Source organism: Babylonia areolata, chromosome 31 (genome assembly GCF_041734735.1).
Source record: "Babylonia areolata isolate BAREFJ2019XMU chromosome 31, ASM4173473v1, whole genome shotgun sequence".
NCBI classification, from domain to species: domain Eukaryota; kingdom Metazoa; phylum Mollusca; class Gastropoda; order Neogastropoda; family Buccinidae; genus Babylonia; species Babylonia areolata.
This window is the reverse complement of record NC_134906.1, coordinates 19,387,398-19,405,845: the sequence shown is the minus strand read 5'-3', so window position 1 is coordinate 19,405,845 and position 18,448 is coordinate 19,387,398. Positions and strand designations below refer to the sequence as shown.

The following is an 18,448-nucleotide window of genomic DNA, read 5'->3' as shown; positions in this document are numbered from 1 at the left end:
GTTTTGTTTGTTGATGTTGGGAGACACATCGTAATGATCTGGTGAAAGTGTGTGTGTGTTGTTCGTTGATGTTGGGAGACACATCGTAATGATCTGGTGAAAGTGTGTGTGTGTTGTTCGTTGATGTTGGGAGACACATCGTAATGATCTGGTGAAAGTGTGTGTTGTTCGTTGATGTTGGGAGACACATCGTAATGATCTGGTGAAAGTGTGTGTATTGTTCGTTGGTGTTGCGAGACACATCGTAATGATCTGGTGATAGTGTGTGTGTTGTTTGTTGATGTGGGGAGACGGATGGTAGAGATCTGGTGAAAGTGTGTGTATTGTTTGTGGGTTTAGGAAGGCAGACTCAAACTGTGCTTGTGCTTGTGCATGCTTTGAGATCTAAGGTTGGGAGGTGAAAAAAGCACAGTGTGTGGTGTATGTGTGTGTATTGACGTATTGTGGCCAGTTTACTCTGAGGGAACATGAATAGGTGTGTGTTTTTGCATGCACATGTGTGCGAACAGGCATGTGTATGTATGGTTTTGTGATTTCTTGTGTGCGTGTGTTTTTGTGATTGTGCGCATGTCTGTGTGTCCTGGTTTTAGTGTGCAAATGCCTGATTGTGTGTTTTGAAATACTTTAAAAGAGTGTGTGTGTTCGTGGGGGGTTGTATACATACATGCATACACATGCTTGAGTACATGTGTATAGATTTTTATGCATTCATGAATCTGTTATGTGTGTTCATGTAGGGAAACTTAGACATGTTTATTTTCATATGCAGGTGCACCTTCAGTTTTGTTAACACAAAGGTGTTTCTGATTGTGAACAGGTATCACTGTGATCAACCACCCGTGGAATGACACCAACAACGTTCTCAACACCATGGACTTTGTGTGAGTGTTGCTTAGATGTACAGCTGTTTTTCAACATAACTGTGTTCATGTGTAGAAAAGGGAAAAAAAAAGATTTTCAAGTAATGGAAGGATTATTTCTGATGTGGTCTGGATGGATGAATTAATGATTATGTTGTGTAAGTTAAAAAAACAATAACTGAGAAACCAATCTTTGATGGATGTATAATGTGACATCAGTTAACGAAAACAGTTTATTTTTTATTTTCATTTTATCTGGTTTTATTTTACTTTTTTTCTGTATACTTTTTCTTTGTGTTGGCAGGCTGGAGAGTAAATAGTTTTTAATTTAAAAAAAAAAATTATCTTGTATTTTACTTTATTTTGCATGACAGTTTTGTTGTTGTCAAACTGGAGTGCAAACATTTTTTTTTCATTTCATCTTTTTTTTTTTTTCTTTTTTTTGCATGACAGTTTCTTTGTGTTAACACTTTACATACTGGAGAGGAAACAGTTTTTATTTCATTTTACTTTCATTTTATCTTGCTTTATTTTACCTTTTCCTTCATGATGGTATCTGTATGTTGTCAGAGAGTAAAACGTTCTATTTATTTTCATTTTATCATGCTTCATTTTACCTTTTTTTACGATCCCCACAACACAAACAAATCTCACTACCAAAACAACTCCCAGTGAAAAAACTTGACCTTAATGGTGTAGGAACCAGTAGGTCATTAAACTCTACTTGTTTGTTCTTTTTTTTTTTACTTTTATCTGCATGACGGTATCGTTGTGTCACCAGACTGGAGGGGTCGGACGTGCTGATCTCCATCTTCATCATCGTGGCCATGTCGTTCGTGCCGGCCAGCTTTGTGGTGTTCCTGGTGTACGAGCGCTGCACCAAGGCCAAGCACCTGCAGTTTGTCACCGGCATCAACCCCGTCATGTACTGGATCGGCAACTATGTCTGGGACATGGTGAGACGCCAGCCTTCCGCTTGCCTCTTTCCTGCACCACAGGAGGAAGTTAGCAGAATGGTTGAGACGCTTCTCTGTCAGTTCAGAGTCTGTGAGGGTCTGGGTTTCAGTCCCGCTCTCACCCTGTCTCCTCAGTTTGACTGGAAAATTGAACTGAGCGTCTAGTCATTCGGATGAGACAGTATACAAGGTCCCATGTGCAGCACACACTTGATGCATTAAAAAAGAACCCATGGCAACAAGAGTGTTGTCCTCTTGCAAAATTCTGCTGTAAAAGAAATCCATTCGGATAGGTGCACAAATATATATGCATGCACTCAAGTCCTTGCTCAGCGCGTTAGGTTACGCTTCTGTAGGTCAGGCATCTGCCTGGCAGATGTGGTGTAGTGTATATGGATTTCTCTGAAGGCAGCGACGTTTTCTTGAGAAACTGAAACAGAAGTTGCACTATATTTTATTGTCGTTACCTTTTATTATGATCATTATTATTTACTTATCTATTCATTTATTTACTTATTCTATTTTCCTCAAGGCCTGACTAAGCGGTTTGGGCTATGTTGCTGTTCAGGCATCTCCTTAGCAGATGTGGTGTAGCACAAATGGATTTGTCTGAACACAGTGATGCCTTCATGAGAAACAGCTGAACAGAACAGGGACAGGCTTGTGTCGGCTTACAGCTTTCTGCTGGGTTGAAATTTGCTGTTGAAGATAGTTATTTGACAGAAGAGGATTGGGCCCCGCCTTCCCTTGTCAAGCCCTGGACACAGTGGATTGTGTTCATTGTCCCAGCGGCCACAAAAGGCTGTGGGACTTTCAACTAAGCACTGTTGTTGTTCAGTCTGAGAGTGATGATTTGTGTTGAGTGTACATAGGTAGTCAGGTAGCAGGGTTTGAAAATTTGACAACTACGTCTGGGTCAGGATGAGGTTCTCTCTCTCTCTCTCTCTCTCTCTCTCTCTCTGTGTCTCTCCTCTATCTCTCTCACTCATTCTCACTCTCTCTCTCTCTCTGCATTTATACTCATCCAGTTTGATTTATTTTCAGCCTTCTCTAAGCACACTTGCAACACTGTATAATCATCAGAGTTGATGGAACATCATTATTGATTCAGATTCAGACACCATGGGTGGATTTGTGTAGGCTTGCAGCTTACTGCTGGGTTGAAATCTTTTGTTGATGCTTGTGTAGTCTTATGTGGTGATTTATGCTGACTTTACATGGGCAGTCAGATAGCAGGACTAGAAGTTTCTACATGATTTTTAGTTGTCCTGGAGACAAGTAGATAAAAGAATCAACTTGTCCCTCAAAATGTCTTCGCATTGACAAGCCAGCAGACAGAAAGCATTTCATGCTGAGTGTGTATGACCTGACCTGGCGCTTTGTGTCGTCAGGCCAACTATGTGATCCCAGCCTTCATGTGCGTCATGATCCTGCTCATCTTCCAAATCCCGGCCTACGTTTCCACTGACAACCTCCCAGCAGTGATCGCCCTTTTCCTCATGTATGGGTAAGTTTGTGTGACAGAGACGCTTGCTCCGTCGGGTTGTGCGACAAAGTGATGATCATCGTCATTGTTGGGTTTGATTTGTGCTGGAAATGCTCACTCTCTTTGGCTTTGCAACAAAGTGATGATCATCGTCATTAGTGGATTTGATTTGTGGTGGAAATGCTCACTCTCTTTGGCTTTGCAGCAAAGTGATGATCATCGTCATTAGTGGATTTGATTTGTGGTGGAAATGCTCACTCTCTTTGGCTTTGCAGCAAAGTGATGATCATCGTCATTAGTGGCTTTGATTTGTGCTGGAAATGCTCACTCTCTTTGGCTTTGCAGCAAAGTGATGATCATCGTCATTAGTGGCTTTGATTTGTGGTGGAAATGCTCACTCTCTTTAGCTTTGCAACAAAGTGATGATCATCGTCATTAGTGGCTTTGATTTGTGCTGGAAATGCTCACTCTCTTTGGCTTTGCAACAAAGTGATGATCATCGTCATTAGTGGATTTGATTTGTGCTGGAAATGCGCACTCTCTTTGGGTTTGCAACAAAGTGATGATCATCGTCATTAGTGGCTTTGATTTGTGCTGGAAATGCTTGATTTGTGCTGGAAATGCTCACTCTCTTTGGCTTTGCAACAAAGTGATGATCATCGTCATTAGTGGATTTGATTTGTGCTGGAAATGCTCACTCTCTTTGGCTTTGCAACAAAGTGATGATCATCGTCATTAGTGGCTTTGATTTGTGGTGGAAATGCTCACTCTCTTTGGCTTTGCAACAAAGTGATGATCATCGTCATTAGTGGATTTGATTTGTGGTGGAAATGCTCACTCTCTTTGGCTTTGCAGCAAAGTGATAATCATCGTCATTAGTGGATTTGATTTGTGCTGGAAATGCTCACTCTCTTTGGCTTTGCAACAAAGTGATGATCATCGTCATTAGTGGATTTGATTTGTGGTGGAAATGCTCACTCTCTTTGGCTTTGCAACAAAGTGATGATCATCGTCATTAGTGGCTTTGATTTGTGGTGGAAATGCTCACTCTCTTTGGGTTTGCAACAAAGTGATGATCATCGTCATTAGTGGATTTGATTTGTGCTGGAAATGCGCACTCTCTTTGGGTTTGCAACAAAGTGATGATCATCATCATTAGTGGCTTTGATTTGTGCTGGAAATGCTCACTCTCTTTGGCTTTGCAACAAAGTGATGATCATCGTCATTAGTGGATTTGATTTGTGGTGGAAATGCTCACTCTCTTTGGCTTTGCAACAAAGTGATGATCATCGTCATTAGTGGCTTTGATTTGTGGTGGAAATGCTCACTCTCTTTGGCTTTGCAACAAAGTGATGATCATCGTCATTAGTGGATTTGATTTGTGCTGGAAATGCGCACTCTCTTTGGGTTTGCAACAAAGTGATGATCATCGTCATTAGTGGCTTTGATTTGTGCTGGAAATGCTTGATTTGTGCTGGAAATGCTCACTCTCTTTGGCTTTGCAACAAAGTGATGATCATCGTCATTAGTGGATTTGATTTGTGCTGGAAATGCTCACTCTCTTTGGCTTTGCAACAAAGTGATGATCATCGTCATTAGTGGCTTTGATTTGTGGTGGAAATGCTCACTCTCTTTGGGTTTGCAACAAAGTGATGATCATCGTCATTAGTGGATTTGATTTGTGGTGGAAATGCTCACTCTCTTTGGCTTTGCAGCAAAGTGATAATCATCGTCATTAGTGGATTTGATTTGTGCTGGAAATGCTCACTCTCTTTGGCTTTGCAACAAAGTGATGATCATCGTCATTAGTGGATTTGATTTGTGGTGGAAATGCTCACTCTCTTTGGCTTTGCAACAAAGTGATGATCATCGTCATTAGTGGCTTTGATTTGTGCTGGAAATGCTCACTCTCTTTGGCTTTGCAACAAAGTGATGATCATCGTCATTAGTGGATTTGATTTGTGCTGGAAATGCGCACTCTCTTTGGGTTTGCAACAAAGTGATGATCATCATCATTAGTGGCTTTGATTTGTGCTGGAAATGCTCACTCTCTTTGGCTTTGCAACAAAGTGATGATCATCGTCATTAGTGGCTTTGATTTGTGGTGGAAATGCTCACTCCCTTTGGCTTTGCAACAAAGTGATGATCATCGTCATTAGTGGATTTGATTTGTGCTGGAAATGCTCACTCTCTTTGGCTTTGCAGCAAAGTGATGATCATCGTCATTAGTGGCTTTGATTTGTGGTGGAAATGCTCACTCTCTTTAGCTTTGCAACAAAGTGATGATCATCGTCATTAGTGGGTTTGATTTGTGGTGTCCTGCGTACTGTTGCTGCCCAACATGCCAGAAAGCTTAACAGGCAGTAGGTAAGCCTTGCGTATGTTGAATTAAGCACCTGTGGTGATTGATTGCTGGTCAGTGAGATCTGTGATGATTGATTGATTGATTGATTGTGTCAGGTAGTCAGTGACACCTGTGATGATTGATTGATTGATTGATTGATTTAAGTGTCAGGTAGTCAAGGACACCTGTGATGATTGATTGATTGTGTCAGGCAGTCAAGGACACCTGTGATGATTGATTGATTGATTGTGTCAGGCAGTCAAGGACACCTGTGATGATTGATTGATTGATTGATTGTGTCAGGTAGTCAAGGACACCTGTGATGATCGATTGATTGATTGATTGTGTCAGGCAGTCAAGGACACCTGTGATGATTGATTGATTGATTGTGGATGTCAGGTGGTCGATCACACCTGTGATGTACCCTGCCTCGTTCTGGTTCAACGAACCCAGCACGGCCTACATCTGTCTGATCGTCATCAACCTGTTCACCGGCATCACCTGTATTGTCTCCAGCTTTCTCCTGGAAATCTTCTCCTATGATAAGGTGGGTGGGCTGGTGTGTGTGTGTGTGGGGGGGGGGGGTTGGTGTGTGTGTGTGTACGTATGTTTGTGTGTGAGTATGAATGTGTGTGCAAGTGTCTGTGTGTGGAGGAAGGTGGCAGAATGGTTGACTTTTTTTAATTACACATACTTACTGTGACCCACTAGTGCAGACTCTGGCAGGGGTCTGATTCCTGTCCTGTGCAAACTACTACCCGCCTATGCGGAGAAAACGAAAGTAGCTACGGCCGGTGTCATACACTGTACCACGTCAAACTGATGTAAACTAGGCATGTCAGTTTGCTCTGTGCGGCCATAGTTGGCAGCAGCATAGTAAAAATAATCCCAGTGAAGACTGCCCTCCTGTCTGCCAGTACAGTGTCAGTGAGGGCCTGGGTTCCAGTCTTGGTCTTGCCCTGTTTGTTTTTTTTCAGTTTGATAGGGACAATCAAACTGAGCATCTAGTCATTTGGATGAGATGATAAGAGGTCCCATGTGTAGAAAATACTTTGTGCATGGGGCAAAAGATAACAACGCTACATTGTGGATCAGTGGACTGAAAACATTGTTGACAAGACAAAACACATTGGAGAATATTTAACTGCCTTCCTGACAAGACAAAACACATTGGAGAATATTTAACTGCCTTCTTGACAAGACAAAACACATTGGAGAATATTTAACTGCCTTCTTGACAAGACAAAACACATTGGAGAATATTTAACTGCCTTCTTCACAAGACAAAACATATTGGAGAATATTTAACTGCCTTCTTCACAAGACAAAACACATTGGAGAATATTTAACTGCCTTCTTGACAAGACAAAACACATTGGAGAATATTTAACTGCCTTCTTGAAAAGACAAAACACATTGGAGAATAATTAACTGCCTTGTTTACAAAACAAAACACATTGGAGAATATTTAACTGCCTTCTTCACAAGACAAAACATATTGGAGAATATTTAACTGCCTTCTTCACAAGACAAAACATATTGGAGAATATTTAACTGCCTTCTTGACAAGACAAAACACATTGGAGAATATTTAACTGCCTTCTTGACAAGACAAAACACATTGGAGAATATTTAACTGCCTTCTTGACAAGACAAAACACATTGGAGAATATTTAACTGCCTTCTTGACAAGACAAAACACATTGGAGAATATTTAACTGCCTTCTTGACAAGATAAAACACATTGGAGAATATTTAACTGCCTTGTGTACTTTATCTAATATCTAATGTTATATGAGATACCCTTGTACATTGTCTTATTATGTTCCGTATGCAACATTCATTTCTGTGTCAGTTCATTTTACTCACAGAGGCGTCACAACGTTCGGAGAAGTCCATATATGCTTCACCACATCTGTTGAGCAGATGCCTGACCAGCAGCATAACCTGATGTGCTTTGTTAGGCCTTGAGAGTTCTGAAATGGTGCCGTTCTGCCAGAAATGTATAGGATGTCATGTGTGTTACAGAATTGTTGCCGTTCTGCCAGAAATGTATAGGATGTCATGTATGTTACAGAGTTTTTGTCATTTTGCCATAAATGTATAGGATGTCATGTATGTTACAGAATTGTTGCCGTTCTGCCAGAGATGTATAGGATGTCATGTATGTTACAGAATTGTTGCTGTTCTGCCAGAAATGTATAGGATGTCATGTGTGTTACAGAATTTTTGCTGTTCTGCCAGAAATGTATAGGATGTCATGTATGTTACAGAATTTTTGCTGTTCTGCCAGAAATGTATAGGATGTCATGTATGTTACAGAATTGTTGCTGTTCTGCCAGAAATGTATATGATGTCATGTATGTTACAGAATTGTTGCTGTTCTGTCAGAAATGTATAAGATGTCATGTATGTTACAGAATTTTTGCCATTCTGCCAGAAATGTATAAGATGTCATGTATGTTACAGAATTGTTGCTGTTCTGCCAGAGATGTATAGGATGTCATGTATGTTATTGAATTTTTGCCTTTCTGCCAGAAATTTATAGGATGTCATGTGTGTTATAGAATTTTTGCTGTTCTGCCAAAATGTGTAGGATGTCATGTATGTTACAGAATTTTTGCCATTCTGCCAGAAATGTATAGGATGTCATGTATGCTATAGAATTTTTTTTTTTTTAAATTTCAAATTTGACCTGAAGTTTTTGTTTGTTGTTCAGGACTTGGAGAGGGTGCACAGTGTGTTAAAGATCGTCTTCATGATGTTCCCCAACTACTGTCTGGGCCGAGGTCTGATTGAACTGGCTTTCAATGAGTACAAGAATGAGTTCTACTTCAAAACAGGTCAGTATGCAGTTTGACAGAAGTTAGTTTGTGTGTGTGTGTGTAAGTGTGTGTGTGTGTATGTGTTTATGTGTGTGTGTGTGACTGTGTGTGAATGTGTGTGTGTGTGTGTGTGTGTTTGTATCTTTGCGTGTGTTTGTGTCACTGTATATATGCATATGCAGTTTGTTTACCTTCCATATGTAGGACAGATGTGTGGGGATTTGGGTGTGACACTCCTTGGCTGCATTGCATTCAGTGTTTTTGAAAAATCAGGACAGTCAGATTGGCTTTTCCTTTTAATTTAGATTTGTTTTCATCATGTCGAAACGTAAATAGATATGATACTAAACCCTTGTTATTTAAGCAACGTGAAAGTGTAATCGGCTATTTTACTGTCATTATGTAATTGAAGTTTAAGAGAGCAGTGGTGGATTTCAGTGTGGGCAATGCTACTGAAACATTACAGACCTAGAACAACACATTGTTGTTCATATAGTTTAGGTCAGAACACAGAAACAACACCACATTGTTCACGTTATGTGCAGGTCAAAACACAGAGAAACAACAACACATTGTTCATATAGTTTAGGTCAGAACACAGAAAAAACTACACATTGTTGTTCATGTTGTGTAAGTCAGAACACAGAAAAAACTACACATTGTTGTTCATGTTGTGTGCCAGTCAGAACATAGTGAAACAACAACACAGAGGAAAAACACATTGTTGTTCAGGATGTGTGTGAAAACAACACATTATTCACGCTATGTGCAGGTCAGTACGACCTGATGATGTCACCCATGGAGTGGGAGCTGATCCCTCGACTTCTGGTTGCCATGGCGTCCATCGGTTTGGCCTTCTTCCTGGTGACGCTGCTGTGTGAATATCGTTTCTTCCTCAGCCACAAGTAAGTCCTCTGCTTTTTCACCCGTACTCTTTTCTCAGGTGGGGGTACGTTAGTTTTGCTCTGCACCTACCCTCCTGTGTCTCTCAGTTCATTTAGCAACAGTATTTTGTACATCTAACATTGATGATGTCTGTGACTTACCACCAAAATGGTAAAGGTATATCTCCTCCTCTTGTTTCGTTCGTGGGCTTGACTCCCATGTTCACTCTTATACACAAGTGGGTTTTTACGTGTATGACCCTTTTTACCCCCACCATGTTGGCAGTCGTACTCTGTTTTCATGGGTAGAGTTATAAAGGTATATGCATGAGGAATCTGAATCTTCCATGAGTGCTTCATTGAATCGCATAAATACACACAGGTTTATGAAGAGCTCATTTGAAATCATAAAGTGATGGAACACATGCATACATTTGCATTTCCCAGACCAGAGGCTGCCTCTGAACCTGCATTGCTGATTTCACACTGTGTTATATTGTTATAACCTGAAAAATGTTACATGTACAAACTCCACAAATTGTGGAACAGTGTCACACTGGTAATGCGTCCACATGGGAAGCAGAAAGAGTGGTAACTCTCTCTCCATACACAAGGTACACAACTTCACATCAGTGCTGCTCATGCTACCCATTCACCTAGCATACAGGTAAATAAAAGGTACATTGGAACAAACCCAGATACTTCCTCCAAAAAAAAAGGAAACTCCGGGCTTGTCCTTATGCGGACCATTTGACATGTGCACACGGCAGCAATGACGGAAGAAAAGCACTGAAAACAAACCCATGACAACAGAAGTGATGTCCACTGGTAAAATTCTGCAGAAGAAATCTGCTCTGATATATATGCATGCACTCAGGGCCTGACTAGTGTGTCGGGTTATGCTGCTGCTGGGCAGCTGTCGTGCTCTTGCATTGTATAATGCACTAATATATATGTACTGTTTCACGCGAGGTGCTTAGAGCCCATTTTTGGGGGGGAGTTTGCTCAATATAAGTACAATATATTATTATTGTCATCTGCCTGGAAGATATGGATTTGTGTGAACGTAGTGACGCCTCCTTGAGGAGCAGAAAGAGAAAGTGAAAGGAGTGTCCCACAGTGGAAGTGATTGGTGTGCAGGACGTCCACGGCCCCCCAGGGCACTGTGCAAGACGAGGACTACGACGTGGCCTCAGAACGTAGGCGTGTGCTGAAGGGCAATGGCAAGTACGACGTGTTGTGTCTGGAGAACCTCACCAAGGTGGGTCTGCTGGTTTGTGTCGTGGGATTTGTTGTGGTGCTCTTTATTTTGCATTTCTCTTGTGCTGTGGGTTTTTTTTGTGGTGCTGTTTCCTTGTTTTTGTATTTCTCTTTGTTGTGGATTTTTGTGGTGGTATTTCCTTTGTATTTCTCTTTGTTGTGGATTTTTTTGTGGTGGTATTTCCTGTATATATATATCTTTGTTATAGATTTTTTTGTGTTGACATTTCCTTGTTTTGTATATAACTTTGTTGTGGAATTTGTTGTGCTGCTATTTCCATGTTGTTGTTTTTATATTTCTCTTTGCTGTGGGATTTTTATGCTGCTATTTCCTTCTCCTTTTTTTTTCTTCTTTTGCATTGGAGTCACTGTGGCTGAAAATTTGGTTGGCATTTGACTTCTGATCCAGTAGTCAAGGGTTGGAGGCTGCATTTCGGTGCAGTGTTATGTTCCTTGGTAAAGGCACTTCACTCCAGTTTCCCTCACTCCACTAAAGTGTGAATGAGTACCTGGCTTTGGTCAGGGACGGTTAAAGTGGTGGGAGGAGAGGATTCGCCCTGCCTTCCTATGCCAAGCCTTGAAGTAGTGAATACAGATTCACTGCCTCTACAGCTATAAAAGGCTAGGGGACCTTTAACCCACTCCAGACGATGGAAAGCTATAGCGTTCCTGACGTAAGGTAGCGTTCTGGACGACAGAACGCTATAGCGGTTTCGACAGTTAAATTTTTTTCCACGATTTCTTCATGGGGTAGCATAAAAATCACAGCTACACCAGGCATTGTGAACATGTCAAGGGTTGAATGGAAAGTTTCTTCATGAGATTCCATAACAACACACTCCACAGCGAGCCAGCAAGTTCAGGACCCCACACGACAAGTTAATCTGCATGCGTATCAAAAATGGCGTCGCAGGCGATACAAGTGGAAATTTTTGGAGCAAACTGGATCACAACAGCGGCTTTTACCTCTGATGAAGTGATTGAAATGCTTCAGACTGAAGGTTTCGACATTGACGAGGATGATGAAGACATTGAATAAAGTATCTGCAGTGAAGAAAGCTACCATCAAGTAGGTGCTGATAGTGATTCAGCTTCTGAGAGTAGTGAAGAGGGAGGAGGGTGGACGTTCACACGACGTGAGGAGAGGGGTCAGTGGGTCAAGTACAGGGAGTTTCATTCAGTTACTTTATGTTTTGTATTTTTTGTGATTTTTACCCTAACCCTAACAAATGGGTCGTCTGTAGGGAAAAGCAAGGGAGAGAACTAGTCGTCCGGAGTGAGTTAACCGTTTACATCGGGCAGTTTTGACATTTTGTCCTGTTGTACAGTGTAAGTACCTGTAAACAGTCTGAATTCTTGTTGTGCGGTGTAAGTACCTGTTGTATAGTCATAGTGTAAGTACCTGTAAACAGTCTGACAGTTGTACATTGTAAGTACCTGTAAACAGTCTGAGTTCTTGTTGTACTGTGCAAGTACCTGTTGTACAGTGTAAGTACCTGTAAACAGTCTGAATTCTTGTTGTGCAGTGTAAGTACCTGTAAACAGTCTGAATTCTTGTTGTGCAGTGTAAGTACCTGTAAACAGTCTGAATTCTTGTACAGTGTAAGTACCTGTGTACAGTGTAAGACCTGTTATCCAGTGTGAGTACCTGCTGTACGGTGTTATACAGTGTAAGCACCAGATGAACAGTGTATCTGTTGTACTGTGTAAAGTATGTGTACATGCAAGTACCTGTTGCACATTGCAAGCACTTGTACAGTGTGAGCACGTGCTGTACAGCGTGAGTACTGTTGTACAGTGTAAAGACATGTTGTACAGTGACGTTACCTGTGTGTCCAGGTGTACAAGACCCGGAAGCTGGGCAAACACCTGGCAGTGGACAGACTGTGTCTTGGAGTTCCACCTGGAGAGGTCAGTGTGGATCTGTGGATTGTTTCTTTCCCCTTGATCAGATAGAGGAATGAAGATTGGGTCATTTGAGAAAGAGGGGGGTTGTGCAGGTGGATTCTTGATGAGTAGAGTGATGGCCTAGAGGTAACGCGTCCACCTAGGAAGTGAGAGCATCTGAGCGCGCTGGTTTGAATCATAGCTCAGCCGCCAATATTTTCTCCCCCTCCACTAGACCTTGAGTGGTGGTCTGGACGCTGATCATTCGGATGAGACAATAAACCGAGGTCCCGTGTGCAGCATGCACTTAGTGCACGTAAAAGAAACCACGGCAACAAAAGGGTTGTTCCTGGCAAAATTCTGTAGAAGAATCCACTTCGATAGGAAAAACCGATAAAACTGCACGCAGGAAAAAATACAAAAAAAATGGGTGGCGCTGTAGTGTAGCGACGTGCTCTCCCTGGGTAGAGCAGCCCAAATTTCACACAGAGAAATCTGTTGTGATAAAAAGAGAAATACAATACAATACAATACATTACAATACAATACAATATGACTGTTGGGCTGGTTTGTTGATTGATTGATTGATGAGTCGTTGGTTGATGAATGAAGATTGAATGGTATGGGAAAGAGGGTTAGTATGGCGTTGGGTTCTTGATACATAGGACTGTTTGGTTGCTCTGTTGACAGATTAAACCAGTTGATGAACTGTTGGTTGAATGGCCCCTGAGAAGTCAATTCTCGTTCTCTGGGTGTGTTTGCCTGGTTATGTGGTCTGTCAGCTGAGTGTGTGGATGGATTGACTGATTTATTGATCAGTGTGTGGATGGATTGACTGATTTATTGATCAGTGTGTGGATGGATTGACTGATTTATTGATCAGTGTGTGGATGGATTGACTGATTTATTGATCAGTGTGTGGATGGATTGACTGATTTATTGATCAGTGTGTGGATGGATTGACTGATTTATTGATCAGTGTATGGATGGATTGACTGATTTATTGATCAGTGTGTGGATGGATTGACTGATTTATTGATCAGTGTGTGGATGGATTGACTGATTATTGATCAGTGTGTGGATGGATTTCTTGCTTGCTGATTATTTCAGTTTTTGAAATGTGTAAGTTTCATTACTCTGTGTGTGTGTGTGTGTGTGCTTGTGTGCTCTTATGTGTATACAAAAAAACATAACGTGATGTGTTTATGTACTTGATTTAAGAACATCTTTGAGTCCGTGTGTTTGATGGAGACAGCACTGATTCTGTGAGATCCCGTTGTTCTTGTCAGCCTTTGCCCATGAAATACCTGTGTGTTGTGTCTGTCAGTGCTTTGGGTTGCTGGGAGTAAACGGAGCAGGAAAGACAACCACCTTCAAGATGCTGACAGGGGACATTACTCCTACCTCGGGAGAAGCCTTTCTCAATGGCTACAGGTAAGCACTGTGCTTTAGGGAGTTAGTGTCTTCTGTAATTACTCCTACCTTATGGGAATCCCTCAGTGGCTACAGATTAGCAGTGTGGTTTTGGGAGTAAGTCTCTTCTGTAATTACTCCTACCTTTGGACAAGCCTTTAATGGCTACAGGTAACCACTGTGCTTTAGTGGGGTTTATAGGGTCTATGAAAGTCCCTACTAGTCCAGGCGTTTTGAAATTCCCAAATAAGGCCTTACAAGTGCTCACACCAGCACCAGACCACCACATATATATACCACAGATGAGAATCCACTTTAAATGCCTGCCAAATGTGTCAAAGACTGCTGTTCAGATATCAGCTACTTTTGACTTGACATACAGCACACAGACATACAGAGCATTGATGGATGCTTTACTCTTCTATTGCTTCTACTGTTAGTACTGCTACTGCTTTTTCTTTTCTTTTTTTTCTGCTTCTTTATCTTTATATTCCTCAGTTTTCTGTGTCCTTCCCTCCCCCGGCCCCCCACTTCACTCAGTGTGGATGCCATGTTGAAGCAAGCATGAGGTACACAGGGGACTCCCCCACACAGGGATGCCAGGGACTCTTTCAGCATAGATAGTATCCCCACCCTCTGGAAATTTTGTGCTAGAAATTTCCTTATTTCTATCACTTTCTTTGCTTCCGGTCTTTTTCCTTTTCTTTCTGTTATTTGTTTTCTTCTTCTTTTCAGGCTTGTTGGTTCATTCACTTGTGTGGGTTTTTTTTCCTAGAAAGCCTTTAATATTTTTTCGGGTGTCTTTTTCTGGGCTTGATGATTGGGCATTTTTGTTATGTTGTATTCTTTTTTGCACATGTAACATGTGACTGTGACATGCCCGTTGGAAATTTTTTGTTTGTACGCCTGTTTCATGTTATGTACAACTTTTCTTGTATTATTAATTATTTTTTATGTGTGCGGGTTTTTTCTTCTTTAATCCAGTGGTGAAAAATTGATGAAATGTTCAATGTCAGACACGTGTCCTAGGTTTGTGTGCTTGCATATGACAGCAATTGATTTTCTTTTCCAGCTATTTTATAAATATTGGGGAGGGGGTTGGTTTTTTTGGGTTTTTTTTTTACAAGTTCAACAGGATTAATGTCTGTGTAATCAGCTGTAACATGATCCATGTGTGGTGGACTGGGGTATAAGTGACAATAATAGATAACAGATGTGTTGACTGATAATGGTGTATATGTAAATAACTGACGTGTGTGAACTGACAGTGGAACACATCGACTGACAGTGGTACACATAGAATGACAGTGGTACACATGGAATGACAGTGGTACACATGGACTGACAGTGGTGTAGTGGTACACATGGACCGACAGTGGTACACATGGAATGACAGTGGTACACATGGACTGACAGTGGTGTAGTGGTAGACATGGACTGACAGTGGTGCACATGGACTGACAGTGGTGCACATGGAATGACAGTGGTACACATGACATGGACTGAGAGTGGCACACATGGACTGACAATCATACACATGGACTGACAGTGTACATGGACTGACAGTGGTGTAGTGGTAGACATGGACTGACAGTGGTACACATGGTATGACGGTGGTACACATGGACTGACAGTGGTGTAGTGGTAGACATGGACTGACAGTGGTGCACATGGACTGACAGTGGTGCACATGGATTGACAGTGGTACACATGACATGGACTGAGAGTGGCACACATGGACTGACAATCATACACATGGACTGACAGTGTACATGGACTGACAGTGGTGTAGTGGTAGACATGGACTGACAGTGGTACACATGGACTGACCATGATACACATGGACTCACGGAGGTACACATGGACTGACAGTTTGTACACATGAACCGACAGTGGTGCACATGGACTAACAGTGATGCACATGAACTGACAGTGGTACACATATGTTCACAGTGTACTGAAGGACATCAAGAAGGTGCAGCAGAGCATCGGCTACTGTCCCCAGTTCGATTCCCTGTACGATGAACTGACTGCTCGTGAACACCTGCAGCTGTACTGCAGACTGAGGGGTGTGCCACCCAAGGATGAAAAACAGGTGAGTTGGGCCCACCCCTACCCCGAAATGAATGTGTGTGCTCCATTTTAGTGAGGTGCTGAGGCGGAATCGGTTAGGTGTTGAACTTTTGATCCAGAGGTCACCAGAGATCAGGGTTTGAGGCTGTGTTTTGGTGGAGCACGGACGCGAATCGATCGAGTCAAATAAGGAAACAGCACAACTGACCTTTTTGTGGGTAAACAAACCCAGAGATGACACCGGAGGAGGTGTAGGAGGTGGTAGTGGTCTGGGGTGGACTGGAGGGAGTGGAGGAGGCGTGGAAAGGCCGCAAGGCTTAATTTCTGCCCCAAATACTGTACCTGTACCTGTACCTATTGTTGAGAGAACCCGAGGTAGAGGGCCCTTATGATTGAGATTGTGCCATAGATTGGCTCGATCGAGCTAAGTAAGTTTGTGACCTGATACAAGTCTTCATCAAATACAAAACATGAGTGTCAAAGAATCGATAGACAGACATAAATACGAAAAAAACTGAGCCGTATGAAGAGCACAGGATCAGGAGTCAAGATGGCTGCCGGAAAAAGAGGAAGCTAGACAGGGATACAGAGGGGAGGTTACCTACTTCCGGAAGGTTATCAGCCGTAGCTACTTTTGTTTTCTCCGCATAGGCGGATAGTAGTTTGCACAGGACAGGAATCGGACTCCCTGTCGGAGTCTGCACCAGTGGGTCACGGTAAGTATGTTAGATAAACGTAATTTTAGGAAAAAAAATTTCCTTTTACTCAAATTTTTCCTCGCTCCACCCAGGTATAAATGAGTACCTTGATTGGGATGGAGGAAAGTTAAAATGGTTGAAGGATAGACTGTCCACACAGTTGAGAGTCTTCCACTTTGTGGACATGTTTATGGGAGTGTCACTGATATTTCTGGGTGTGTCTGTTTGGGGAACACAGAATGAGTGCTGTCGGGGGTAATGCCACTGAAAGACGCAGATGATGAGACAGAAAAGAAAAAGAAAAAAAGAGAGAGAGAGAGAATGAAAGAAGGAAAAGAACAATGGCATGTTGTGTCATGCAGGTGATATCAGTGATGTGTTCGTTTGTGTAGTGACAGTGATGTGTTGGTGTGTGTTGTGATGTGCAGGTGATATCAGTGATGTGTTGGTTTGTGTAGTGACAATGATGTGTTGGTTGTGTTGTGATGTGCAGGTGATACTAGTGATGTGTTGGTTTGTGTTGTTTGTGATGTGTTGGTGTTTGTGGTTGGTGATGTGTTGCTGTAGGTTGTGACATGTAGATGATGTTTCAGTGTCTGTTGAGTCATTTATGTGTGTCACTGTATACTATGACAGTGAAGTGTCAGTGTATCATGACAGTGAATTGTTAATGTTTTATGACAGTGAAGTGTCAGTGTGTGTCGTGACAGTGAAGTGTCAGTGTGTGTCGTGACAGTGAAGTGTCAGTGTGTGTCGTGACAGTGAAGCGTCAGTGTGTGTCGTGACAGTGAAGTGTCAGTGTGTGTCGTGACAGTGAAGCGTCAGTGTGTGTGTCATGACAGTGAAGTGTCAGTGTGTGTCATGACAGTGAAGTGTCAGTGTGTGTCATGACAGTGAAGCGTCAGTGTGTGTCATGACAGTGAAGTGTCAGTGTGTGTCATGACAGTGAAGTGTCAGTGTGTCATGACAGTGAAGTGTCAGTGTGTGTTATGACAGTGAAGCATCAGTGTGTGTCATGACAGTGAAGTGTCAGTGTGTGTCATGACAGTGAAACATCAGTGCGTGTCATGACAGTGAAGTGTCAGTGTGTGTCATGACAGTGAAGTGTCAGTGTGTGTCTTGACAGTGAAGCATCAGTGTGTGTCTTGACAGTGAAACATCAGTGCGTGTCATGACAGTGAAGTGTCAGTGTGTGTCATGACAGTGAAGTGTCAGTGTGTGTCATGACAGTGAAGCGTCAGTGTGTGTCTTGACAGTGAAACATCAGTGCGTGTCATGACAGTGAAGCATCAGTGTGTGTCATGACAGTGAAGTGTCAGTGTGTGTCATGACAGTGAAGCATCAGTGTGTGTCATGACAGTGAAGCATCAGTGTGTGTCATGACAGTGAAGTGTCAGTGTGTGTCATGACAGTGAAGTGTCAGTGTGTGTCATGACAGTGAAGCGTCAGTGTGTGCTGTGCCCTGCAGGTGGTGGAGTGGGCCCTGACCAAGCTGGGCCTGACCAAGTACGCCGACAAGCTGTCTGGAACCTACAGCGGGGGCAACAAGAGGAAGCTGTCCACCGCCATCGCCCTCATCGGACATCCTCCCCTCATCTTCATGGTGGGTCTCTCACCCTTACCAGGTTTTCTGGGTGGATCTTCTGGTTTTCTGGGTGGATCCTCTGGTTTTCTGGGTGGATCTTCTGGTTATCTGGGTGGATCTCCTGGTTTTCTGGGTGGATCTCCTGTTATCTCCTGGTTTTCTGGGTGGATCATCTGG

At 42.4% G+C, this 18,448-nt stretch overlaps 1 protein-coding gene across 1 annotated transcript in view; it reads left to right on the top strand.

Moving 5' to 3' along the window:
- The window catches only part of LOC143276039 (ATP-binding cassette sub-family A member 2-like), a 98,718-nt gene that overhangs the window by 64,176 nt on the left and 16,094 nt on the right, over window positions 1-18,448 (top strand). The window contains exons 35-45 of the mRNA XM_076580426.1: window positions 818-881; window positions 1,642-1,816; window positions 3,208-3,323; window positions 6,046-6,193; window positions 8,366-8,489; window positions 9,244-9,376; window positions 10,496-10,616; window positions 12,455-12,526; window positions 13,830-13,936; window positions 15,869-16,010; window positions 18,155-18,289. Of these exons, the coding sequence (XP_076436541.1) occupies window positions 818-881; window positions 1,642-1,816; window positions 3,208-3,323; window positions 6,046-6,193; window positions 8,366-8,489; window positions 9,244-9,376; window positions 10,496-10,616; window positions 12,455-12,526; window positions 13,830-13,936; window positions 15,869-16,010; window positions 18,155-18,289 (1,337 nt within the window). The remainder of the gene's footprint in view (window positions 1-817; window positions 882-1,641; window positions 1,817-3,207; window positions 3,324-6,045; window positions 6,194-8,365; window positions 8,490-9,243; window positions 9,377-10,495; window positions 10,617-12,454; window positions 12,527-13,829; window positions 13,937-15,868; window positions 16,011-18,154; window positions 18,290-18,448) is intronic.